Source organism: Engraulis encrasicolus, chromosome 21 (assembly GCF_034702125.1).
Source record: "Engraulis encrasicolus isolate BLACKSEA-1 chromosome 21, IST_EnEncr_1.0, whole genome shotgun sequence".
In the NCBI taxonomy this organism is placed as follows: Eukaryota; Metazoa; Chordata; class Actinopteri; order Clupeiformes; family Engraulidae; genus Engraulis; species Engraulis encrasicolus.
Window position 1 is genome coordinate 40,945,007 of NC_085877.1, and position 12,230 is coordinate 40,957,236.

Consider the following 12,230-nt stretch of genomic DNA (forward strand, 5'->3'; position numbering starts at 1 on the left):
GTAGGACCTGTTTCCCTCATTTTGCCTATCGCAACAAGAAGCAAAATCATTTGGATTGCGTCTGATGTCATTTCATGTTAACCATATATTATGGCTTTCTACGAGCATTACATTCATCTAGGTTCACTGTTTGATGATTGCTAGAGAAGCCATACCTCACTTTCCAACATCAAGCAAGATGCAGTTTTTGAACTCATGTAAACGTCTGGTGAATATGACAAGACTGAGGTTGTCTGTCTTACTGAGTTACAGTTAAAGTAAACAGCTTTCATTAATTTTGTTGTTGCCCATGTGTTGCTATTGTCTCAGTTGCATATTATAAAGGCTTTAGGCAATAGGCTTTTAGTGTACACAAGCGTGTTTTGTTTGAGGTAACACAGTTTGGTTGTTGCAATCTTCTTGTGCTATGGAAATTGCTCCTAAGCTATATTACTGGAATATTATCTGTGCGAGTGTGCTAGCAGTTGAATTTGGTATTGGCAAAACATTAATATTTTACATGGTGACATATACAGCATGTTTCTTATCAAGAAAATTAACATGATGTATCCTTAAATTAATGTGACGATGCCTAAACATTGTTCCTAAGTGGTTGTCCGAGTTTCTCAATTTTTCCAAATTCAGTTGAATTATTATTTTTGGAAATTATGTGTTCAAAGTAATGGAATAATGTTTCAAGAAAAAGCATTTTTTCCCCCCTCAGGTTATTGTAGTGAAATTACTTGATTTGTAATATGTTTAGCCTATGAAGTTCCCAAAAACCTTTGCGAATTGATTTTTTTAACACATATCTGAACTTTCTTCTGCATTACAATTCAAAAAACTGGATTTAATCACAGATGTTGCCTGTAGATTTGCAAAGGAAAATGTAAATAACCTCGTGTAAAATGTAAAATGTAAATAACAACGTGTTTTGAGGTGAATTAGTCTTCCTCATGAGTACAAATAAGACAAACACAATTACATCCATTATTCTTTAATCATCACAGCAATAGAAACAACTTACAGTCAAAAATCTCCTCTCAGCATAGTGTTACATTGGCTCAGTCAGAGATATATAAATGTGTATATGCACAATAATCATCTACTGCTAACACGTTCAATGAGCAAACACGAGAAAAGGATATATTTTTTACTCAATCCACCTGCTGTCTCAGTCACTTCATCATATACAGTAATCATTTACATATAGTCCATATTGATAAACATTAACAGAGTGCAATACATTCATATTTTACATGGAGCCACTTACAACATATTTTTTTCTCAAGAAAATTAACATGTATCCTTAAATTCATGGGAGGCTGTCTAAAACACTGTTTCTAAGTGGTTGTCCAAATTTTCTGCATGTTATTTTAAATTGAGATCAGTTAATTTATTTTGTTATTTTTGGAAATTATGTCTTAAAGGTAATGAGATAATTAAGTATTCAGGACAATTTTCTTCTCAGAGCACACAAGAATACTTAAGGATATTTAAATTAAAAAAGACCTATCAAAAAATTGCACATTTTTCCTTCATGTTATAGCAGTGAAATAATTTAGATACAGTATGTTAGCATTCTAATGTTACAAAAAAAAACCTTTGCCAACTTTTTTTTTTCTTTACATACAGTATACCTGGCCAATCTACTCAGTGGTACATTGACTTATCTCCAGTGTGAGTGCTCTGGTGTCTTCTTAAATTACATTCCTTTCTAAATGCTTTCCCACATGTGTTACATGGGTAAGGCTTTTCTCCTGTGTGGGTCATCTGGTGAATCCTTAAAGTACTTGCAACTGTAAAAGTCCTTCCACATGTGGTACATTGGTAAGGCTTTTCTCCTGTGTGGATCCTCTGGTGAATCCTTAAATCACTTGCCTCTCTAAAAGCTTTTCCACATGTTATGCATGGGTAAGGCTTTTCATCATCGTGAATCTTCTGGTGTCTCCTGAAAGAGGCTACTTCTCTGAAGGACTTACCACATGTTATACATGTATTTGGCTTTTCACCCGTGTGAATCATCTGGTGTGTCCTGAAAGCACCTCTATTGCTGAAGGCTTTTCCACATGTGGCACATACGTAAGGCTTTTCACCTGTGTGAGTCCCCTGGTGTCTCCTTAAATGACTTGCATCTCTAAAAGCTTTTCCACATGTTATGCATGGGTAAGGCTTTTCATCATTGTGAATCTCCTGGTGTCTCCTTAAAGCGAATCCATCTCTGAATGATTTTCCACATGTTATACATGGGAAAGGCTTTTCACCAGTGTGAACCTTCACATGTTTTTGGAGATCAGATTTTTGTGTGAAAGCCTTTCCACGTGTTGTACATGTATTTGGCTTTTCTCCAGAATGAATTGTCAGGTGTGCCTGAAGACTATAATTTTGCCTGAACGATTTCCCACATGTTATACATGGGAATGGCTTTTCACCGGTGTGAATCATCAGGTGTTTTTGGAGATTACATTTTTGTGTGAAAGCCTTTCCACATGTTGTGCACTGGTAAACATTTTCTCCAGTGTGCATTCTTTGGTGTCTCTGAAGATTACTTTTTAGGTTGAAAGATTTTCCACACGTTGTACAAGGAAAAGGCTTTTCACCAGTATGAATCATTATCAGGTGTCTCTGAAGATCAACTTTGCGTAGAAAAGTCTTTCTACATGCTGCACATGGGAAAGACTTTTCTCTAGTATGAATTTGCAGGGGCAAACCAGGGGCATCTGGATAAAAAAACAAACAAACAAACAGTATTTAAGCAGGCTGAATGAATACAGTTGAGCATCTTAACAGGGTCCATCATCACCTGGTACGGAAACGCCACAGTGCGTGAACAGAAAGAACTACAAAGGATAGTCCGCTCTGCTGAGTGCTGTATTCGTCAACCTCTGCCTGCCGTGAAAGACATATACACAAAGAGAGTGCTATCTAGGGCCCATACAATTCTCAAAGACCAGTCACACCCAGGATATGGACTATTTAAAAAAATGAGATCTGGAAGGCGACTGTGCTGTCACAGAGCTAGAACTGAAAGACTGAGAAAGAGCTTTTTTCCTCATGCCATTTGCTTACTGAATTTCTCCTAATTACTTTGATTGAACACACACACACACACACACACACACACACACACACACACACACACACACACACACACACACACACACACACACACACACACACACACACACACACACACACCTTTTATTTTTATTTTATTTCTTCTTCACCCTTCTTCTGCACACTTGTTTTGCAACGGCCATGCATTTCATTACAAGTGACACGAAAGTGTCTCTATGTACATGACAAATAAATATCCTTGAATCCTTGAAGAAAAAAAAAACATATACAGACAGAAATTCACAAGCATGATGATGACTAATGAGGGTGAATGTAAGCTATGATGTTTTTTCTTAATTATTATTATTATTTCTATATGCCCAATCAAAAAGACCTGAACACCTATCTAACAAAAACACGGACATTGTACAAGGGTTAAAGGGGATTGAGAATACTCAACCACCTCTACCATTTTCTGATATAAAACGTACTTACTTGTAGGGGACATGCCATTGTTCTGATTCTCGATCAGGTTATGGTCAATTTCCTCTTCAATATCCATGGATGAACAATTTTCTTCTTTAAAGAAAGATGATTTTGTTTCATCATTCTCTTGTATTCTGTGCAAGGAGTCTTCAAAGTCGTCTCCTTTGATTTCCTTCATGTATGTGTCCAGTTGGGATGATTCTGACACCTTGCTAGTAAACTTCAAACCCTTATGGCTGTTTCCTATAACATTGGACATCTCATGCACTTTAATGTTAATTGCAGAACTCATTTCTTCTTTGCAGGTTGTTGCGCTTGTTGAATCATCCTGTCGTGGTTGCCATAAATACTCTTGAAGAAAATCAACATCTTCTTCTTTGATCTCCTTCTTTATTGTAACCAGTTTGGATGATTCTGACACCTTCCTGATAGACGTCATACCATCATGACTGTTTCCTGTAACATTGGACTCCTCTTCCATTTTTATTGCAGGACTCATTTCTTCTTTGCTGTTTGAATCATCCTCTTGGGTTCGCCTTGAATGCTCTTGGAGAAAATCATCAAAGTCTTCTTCTTTAATCTCCTTCATGGCCATGGGTGATTAAAAAGACCTTTGAAGCTTTACTTCTATCAAAGAGGTTGGATATTTAATAAAGATGAATCGAAACACGCCCACTCAATGCAAAAGCCAGTGCTCAAAATTCGGTCTCCTAAGGGGGCGTTGTCCCTCCTTCTTCTTCTCTTTTCGTGGTGTTTGCACACGACGGGCGCTACCGCCATCTACAGCGCTAAGGGGACTTCATTGATTCTCAACCTCAGGACTCCGAAGGTCTCCTAACCGAAGGTCTCCTAAAGGGGCGTTCACCCGACATAAAGTGGATACCGGAAAAGAAACAAAATGACGCTTCTTGTTAGATCTACTTTCTTTGCTTCTATTCTCAAAGATGTCTACAGACCGCCTTCACTCAATGTATTTATCTTTGTGATTTGATGAGGCCCCTCCCTCAGGACTGCTGGAACCAGTTCTGACCAATGAGATTCAGCTTTGTCCAACCTGACCAATGAGCTGCAGCTGTAGGCGGGCCATGAGAATGGGCTTATTTGCATTGGAATTCCATCTGAATGACCGAGCAGTTTGCACTGTCCATGGGAATGGCCATGACCTGGCATTCAGACGCTCCATAGAGGTGGATTAAGTGATGGTGGGGTGATGGGTGAGAAAAGTAAGACTCTAAGAATGAAACTCCAGTCAAGAGGTATACTCTCCCCAGAGAAATATGTTAGGACTTATCTGGCATAGCGTCATCATGGCCGCAACTACCATTGGGGACACAGAGGTCATGTCCTCTGTATTTTATATGACCAACAATTATAAATTCAGTCTGCATACGCCACCCCCAGTTATCCTTAAGGCAGTGATTAATGCAAACAAACCTAGCAGAGTTTGTCTTACAGTAAGTGTTTGAAGCATTCTAAATGCACACTATGCAGAAAAGCACACACTATTTGATCTGTATTTAAAAATGTCTGATTACGACCCTGATCGTCATTAATGAAAAACAAAATATTCACTCACCGGCCACTTCATTAGGAACACCTCTCTAGTAGTGGGTTGGAGCCCATTTTACCTTCAGAACTGCCTGCAACAATTCTCGGGTAGGCTGTGGCATTCCAACAAAGATACATTTGTACTTATTTGCCAAAATTGTGCTAAGAAAATATCTTTTTGCCATAATATCCCCTGCCTGAAACGTTGATGTAAGGCAGGGTTGACCCATGTTTTCATGTTGTTGACGCCAAATTCCGACCATTCCACATGAGTGTTGCAGTTGATATCAAGACTCATTAGAACAGGCAACATTTCCCAATCTTCTAGTGTCGTTTATGGTGTGCCTGTCCAAATTGTTGCCTCATTTTCCTGTCCTGTGGCACCAGATGTGGGTTTCTGCTGCAATAGCCCATTTGCCTCAAGAGTTGACGTCCTGTGTAATCAGGGATTCTCTTATGCATACCTCGGTTGTAATGAGGGGTTATTGGACTTAATGTTGCCTTTTGTATCAGCTCAAATCAGTTTGGCCATTTTCCTCTGAACAATACCATCAACCAAGGGTTTTTGCCCATAAAATCGCTGCCCACTGCTTTTTTTCTTTTTCATACCTTTCTTTGTAAACCCTATAGATAGTTGTGTGTGAATACCCCAGTTGATCAAAATTTCCTGAAATAAAATACTTTCAGCTTGGCAGCCATGCCATGTTCAAAGCAATTTAAATAACCTTTCCTCCCCATTATGATGCTCGGTTTGAACTGCATCAGATCATCTCAACCTTGTCTACATGCAAAAATGCATTGAGTTGCCGTGATTTGATTGGCTGATCAGAAATTTGCCTCAATGAGCAGTTGTAACAGGTTTTCAAAATGTAGTGGCCGGTGAGTTTACAAATTAATATATTGACCAGATCTTTAGGGAACATGCTTTTGCTCTTCCCATGTCCTTCAAAAGGGCAGAAGTGATGTAACTGTTGAACTGACTGGGGTAAATCCCAAACATTTCAGAGTGGCGATGTGTTACAGTAACATGACTGAGTGAACACTAGAGGACATTTTGAGTGACATATCATCTAATTGCTGAATCTCTGACCGATGGGCTGTCGATCGTGATTGGCCGATAATGTCTAAAAATAAACTGATTGTAATCGGAAAAACATGCCACTTTGCATACATGATGAAGACTTGAACAAGACTTGAAGAACATTTAACACACATGCATTATCCCAGACTTCTGCATAAACATTGATACGTGTGGAACATAAAGAAATACTGAGGAAAATTAAAGGTGATGGGAAAACGTTCTCGTTGAATGGGAGCACTGTTTGCAGTGTCCACCATTTTGATGGCCATGGTGTGGCACACAGAATCTTGATAGTGGTGTATTAAGTCGGGATGGGGTGTAGGTGTGAAATGCACCATACCTGTGGCACATAAAGACAACAACTGGGAACAGTTAAAGGTGATAATAAGATACTCAATTTGAATGACAATTTTTCACACTGTCCTCAGAGTGAAAGTGGCCCTTGCCCATTCTGTAGCTATATAGGCTACTAGCCTAGGGCTACTAGTGAAAGCCCATTGGGAAACTCCAACTCCCATTGTCATTGTTACATGGCACTCCACAGCACATAAGTGCACACACTGCACTCAACGAAATTGCATTTATGCCTCACCTGTGCAAGGGGGAAGCTCTCAATGGCACCCCAAGGGAGCAGTGTGGCGGGACGGTACTACGCTGAGGGTACCTCAGTCTCATGGAGGAGGATGGGGGAGCGCACTTGTTGATTACTCTCCACAACAACCTGGAGGCATGCTTTCACCACAATAAAAACAGAAAAACGTATCCTGTGTGCTCCAGTCGTCCTTGGCCCAGTCTCCTTTGAAATGGACCAGCTTACTCCAAACTGAATACAGTCCCAGACTGTGAGCACCAAGAAAGCTAGAAAGCAAGTGATATCCTTTCCATAACTGGAATAGTATCTGTGCGAGTGTGTTTGCGGATGAATTCGGGATTGGCAATACATTCATATTTTATATGGCGTCATACACAGCATGTTTTTTCTCAAGAAAATTAGCATGATGTATCCTTATATTAATGAGAAGATGCCTAAACACTGTTTATAAACGGTTGTCCGAGTTTCTCCATTGTTTTCAAATTGAGATCAGTTTCTCTTATTATTTTTGTAAATTATGTCTTAAAAATAATTAAATAATCGAAGAGTTCAGATGCTAAACCCCCTAACTCCATTTCTGAAGACCTGCACTTCTATATTTTTAAAGAACCCCGTTGTTGATTTTATTTACATTCATGTACTTGATAATACATATAAATAGTTATACTACATAAATAAAATAAAAAATATGCAATTTGTATAGCTTTGTATATAAATAAAAATGAATTAAGATTATTTTCTGAAATGGCACTTAGCGGGTTTTGCATCTGAACTCTTCAATCTTTCAAGAAAAAAACACTTTTTTTTGCAATGAAATTACTTCAGTTCCAGTATGTTCAGCCTTCTAAAAAAGTTCTGAAAACCTTTGGAATTTATTTAGTTGTTTCTGTAGATTTGCAAAGGAAAATGCTGTTAAATGGAACCTCTGCTATCTCAGCAATGTGTGTTGAGGTGAATAAGTCTTAGTCACAATTGCAAATAAGACAAACACAATTCCATCCATTATTCTTTAATAGCAACAGGAGAAGCACCTTACAGCCAAGAATCTCTTCTCAGCATGGTATTACATTGGTTCAGTCAAAGATATATAAATATGCATATGCACAATAGCATCTACTGATAACATGTTTCATGGGCAAACACAACAAAGGAAATATTTTTACTACTATATCCACTTGTGGTCTCAGTCACTTCCACATACACAGTAATCATTTACATATAGTCCATAGTGGTACATATTTACAGAGTGCAAAACATTCATATTTTACATGGAATCACATACAACATGTTTCTTCAAAACAAAATAACATATATCCTTAAATTCATGAGAGGATGTCTAAAACAATGTTTCTAAGTGGTGGTCCGAATTTCTGCATGTTATTTTAAATAGAGAGCAGTTTAATTATTTAGCTATTTTTGAAAAGTATGTCTTAAAGGTAACAGGGAAGTAAAGTATTCAGGACCATTGTCTTGTCAGAGCACACAAAGATACTTAAAAAGACCTTTCAAGAAATTGCATTTTTCCTTCGTGTTATAGCAGTGAAATAATGTTAGATACATATTAAGCATTCTAATAATGTTACATTCTGAATAATGTTCATCCATATCTGACCAATCTACTACATTGACTTTTATCCAGTGTGGGTCGTCTGGTGATATCTTAAAGCACCTGCCTGTGTAAAGGCCTTTCCACATGTCGCACATTGGTAAGGCCTTTCACCAGTGTGGGTACTCTGGTGAATTTTTAAATTACCTGCCTGTGTAAAGGCCTTACCACATGTGGCACATTGGTAAGGCTTTTCACCAGTGTGAATCACCTGGTGTCTCCTTAAATCGCTTGCCACTCTAAAAGCTCTTCCACATGTGGTACAAAGGTAAGGCTTTTCATTGGTGTGAATCCTCTGGTGTCTCTTTAAACTGCTTACTTCTCTGAAGGACTTACCACATATACTACATGTATTTGGCTTTTCATCTGTATGAATCATCTGGTGTTTTCTTAAAGTGCTTCCATCTCTGAATGACTCTCCACATGTTATACACGGAAAAGGCCTTTCTCCAGTATGAATCATCAGGTGTTTTTGGAGATCACATTTTTTTGTGAAATCCTTTCCACACGTTGTACAAGGAAAAGGCTTTTCATCAGTATGAATGATCAGGTGTCTCTGAAGAACATCTTTTCGTAGAAAAGTCTTTCCACATGCTGTACATGGGAAAGGCTTTTCTCCAGTATGAATTTTCAGGTGTACCTGAAGAGTGTATTTGTTGCAAAATATTTTCCACATGTTTTACAAGGGTAAGTCTTTTCACCAGAATGAGTATGAAGCCTCTGGTGTCTCCTTAGATGTCCTGCATGTTTAAACACCTTTCCACATGTGGTGCACTGAAGTGTCCTCCCATCATGCATGTTGACCGCAGGGACACCTGGTTAAAAAAAGACAATATCTAAGAACAGGAAGATGGGAAGGAACAAAAAAATAACTGTATTTGTTTGATAAGCTGTTCAAAACATTTCACATTCATTTATCTCCTTTTGCAATCACATTAGTCAATTAATACCAATGGTCACAATTGTAAGAAGGAAATATTTCACCTTCAAATTACAATGTGTGTACATCAGGGAGGTTTAAGGGCAACATATTTCTAACCCTTGTAAGTTGTTCAGGTAACCTAGCAAGCCTGACTAAATGTGAGATTAAAAATGTGGAAATCTAGTCGGTCCCCAATCATTAAGAAGATTGTTGATGGGAACAATCCGTTGTTTTTCAAATTGTGTCAAACTGTCGTTTAGCATCCAAAGACTCAAAACAAAGGCTGGAGAGTGGGGCTAGTTTCCTAACCTACTGTAAAGGTCTTTTTGACCCGCCTTCAGTGTTTTGCTTGAGAAAAAATAGTAGCAGTTATCATTCTTTCACTGAAGAAGCTCAATGTTTGAGAGGAACAAAAAACTGAAAAAACAAACCCATAAAATTCACAAGCATGATGAAGGTAGCGAGGGTGGATATGAGCTGATTTTTTTCCCCTTTTAAAATTAAATTTCTATATGCTCGTGTCAAAAATACCTGAACACCTTCTATGCAAAATAAAAACAAGGATATTGTACAAGGGTTAAATGGGATTGAGAATACTCAACCACCTGTACCATTTTCTGATATAAAACTTACTTGTAGGGGACATGGCATTTTTGCCATTCACGATTAGGTTATGGTGAATTTCCTCTTTAATATCCACGGATGAACAATTTTCTTCCTTATAGAAAGATGACTTTGTTTCATCATTTTCTTGTGTTCTCTGCGAGGAGTCTTCAAAGTCCTCTCTTTTGATCTCCTTTTTGTATGTGACCAGTAGGGATGATTCTGACTCCTTGCTGGAAATATTCTTACCATCATAGCAGTTTCCTATAGCATTGGACATCTCTTCCTCTTTAATGTCCATATCAGATCTCATTTCTTCTTTGCAGGTTGTTGTGCTGGGTGAATCATCCTGCCGTGGTTGCCACAAATACTCTTGGAGAAAATCATCAACGTCTTCTTTTTTGATCTCCTTCTTTATTGTAACCAGTTGGGATGATTCCTTCCTGATAGACGTCATACCATCATGACTGTTTTCTGTCACATTGGACTCTTCCATTTTTATTGCGGGACTCATTTCTTCTTTGCTGGTTGAATCATCCTCTCGAGGTCGACTTGAATACTCTTGGCGAAAATCATCAAAGTCTTCTTCTTTAATCTCCCGCATGGTCATGAAGTAAAACTTCAGATCTGTTCTTCAAGATGTCCACAGACCACCTTCACTCACTCTCTCATTTGTGATCATCACTTCACTCAATTTATTTATCTTTGTGATGTGATGCGGCCCTCCCTCAGGGCTGCTGGAACCAGTTCTGACCAACGAGATGCAGCTGTGTCCAACCTGACCAATGAGCTGCAGCTGTAGGCGGGCCATAAGAATGGGCTTATTTGCATTGGAATTCCATCTGAATGACCGAGCAGTTTGCACTGTCCATGGGAATGGCCATGGCCTGGCATTCAGACGCTCCATAGAGGTGGATTAAGTGATGGTGGGGTGATGGGTGAGAAATGTAAGACTCTAAGAATGAAACTCCAGTCAAGAGTTATACTATCCCAAGAGAAATATGTTAGAACTTATCTGGCATAGCGTCATCATGGCCGTAACTACCATTGAGGACACAGAGGTCATGTCATCTGTATTTTATATGACCAACAATGATACATTCAGTAGGCATACGTCACCCCCATTTTTCCTCAAGGCAGGCAGTGATTAATGCAAACAAATCTAGAAGAGTTTGACTTAAGTGTTTGAAGCATTCTAAATGTATAGTATGCAGAACAACACACAGTATTTTACCTCTGTCTTTGAAAATATCTGATTACGACCCTGAGCTTCATTACTAAAAAAATGAAATATACAAATTAACATATTGACCAGATCATCAGAGAACATTCTTTTGCTCTTCCGCTGTCCTTCAGAAGGGCAGAAGGGATGGAACTGCCTGTTTATTATATGACTGGAGTAAATCCCAAACATTTCAGAGTGGCGATGTGTTACAGTAGCACGACTGAGTGAAAACTAGAGGGCATGACTAAAATACTTATTTTCAGTGACATATCATGTAATTCTAATAAATGAGAGCTTGCGGTAGTTCTGCCAGGAAGACGAAGTCACGTGCGCATTTTGCCGAGCCAATCAGCGGTTGCCATTTCCTTTATAGTGACGTGTCTAACTCTCCCCTCTCGCTTGCTCAGGTATGGCCGGTTCAAAATCTCCTCCACCATCCCCACCACCACCAGGTTGGTCTTCCTGTCCGGGGGGTTAAAGGTCCAGTTCCTGCTGCACGGCTACAGCAGGCTCTCCGGGATGTGCTGGCGCAAGACCCGGGCTGATGATTGGACCTACGCCAAAGACTATCTACCCTCTGTCAATTCTATGTCAACAATGTTAACATTAAATCATTTAAATTAATTCATCTCTCTGGAGTCTTTCTGGCTGAACTATGGTATCTGCTTTATTGTCACTTTACATTACATACAGTGTGGCACTTAGAATCTTAATAGTGGTGGGTGGGGTGTAGGTGTGAAATGCACCATACATGTGGTGATGAGAAGATACTCAATTTGAATGACAGAATTTTTCTCACTGTCCTCAGAGTGCAAGTGGCCATGATCCATTCTGCAGCTGCATAGAGGGGGATTAGGTGGAGGGGGTGTGAGATACAAAACTCTAGGTGTGAAACTCTTGACATTAAAGGAGCATTTCTGCCAATGTTGTATTGCTCACGCTACCCCGGACGTGTCAGTACCTGGTGATGCTGCATTTGTCGGCTCAGCCCTTTCAAAGATCTGAACTATTCTAATGGGGGCAGATTTTGTTTACATTAAAAACTTTCTTAACATAGGCATACTCCAAATATTTCCCAAAAGGTATCACTGTTAGCTAGTTATCTGCTGATGTTGCATCATCTTTTGGGTG

General features: G+C 39.0%; 2 protein-coding genes across 3 annotated transcripts; both read right to left on the reverse strand.

The window, feature by feature from the left end:
- Positions 1-1,033: 1,033 nt before the first annotated feature.
- LOC134437220 (gastrula zinc finger protein XlCGF8.2DB-like) lies at positions 1,034-3,632 on the reverse strand. Its single transcript, XM_063186720.1, has 2 exons — positions 3,532-3,632; positions 1,034-2,699 (listed from the first exon to the last, which is right to left on the reverse strand). Exons 1-2 carry the CDS (start codon positions 3,596-3,598, stop codon positions 1,633-1,635), a joined length of 1,134 nt encoding a protein of 377 aa, XP_063042790.1. The 5' UTR covers positions 3,599-3,632; the 3' UTR covers positions 1,034-1,632.
- Positions 3,633-7,756: 4,124 nt separating this feature from the next.
- On the reverse strand, positions 7,757-10,521 carry LOC134437226 (oocyte zinc finger protein XlCOF6-like). 2 transcript variants are annotated; one of them, XM_063186726.1, is made up of 2 exons: positions 9,905-10,521; positions 7,757-9,164 (listed from the first exon to the last, which is right to left on the reverse strand). In XM_063186726.1, exon 2 carries the CDS (start codon positions 9,023-9,025, stop codon positions 8,375-8,377), a length of 651 nt encoding a protein of 216 aa, XP_063042796.1. In that variant the 5' UTR covers positions 9,026-9,164; positions 9,905-10,521; the 3' UTR covers positions 7,757-8,374. The 2 variants fall into 2 exon arrangements, with proteins under 2 accessions (XP_063042796.1, XP_063042797.1); XM_063186727.1 differs by having other exon boundaries at positions 7,757-9,185.
- Positions 10,522-12,230: the final 1,709 nt, after the last annotated feature.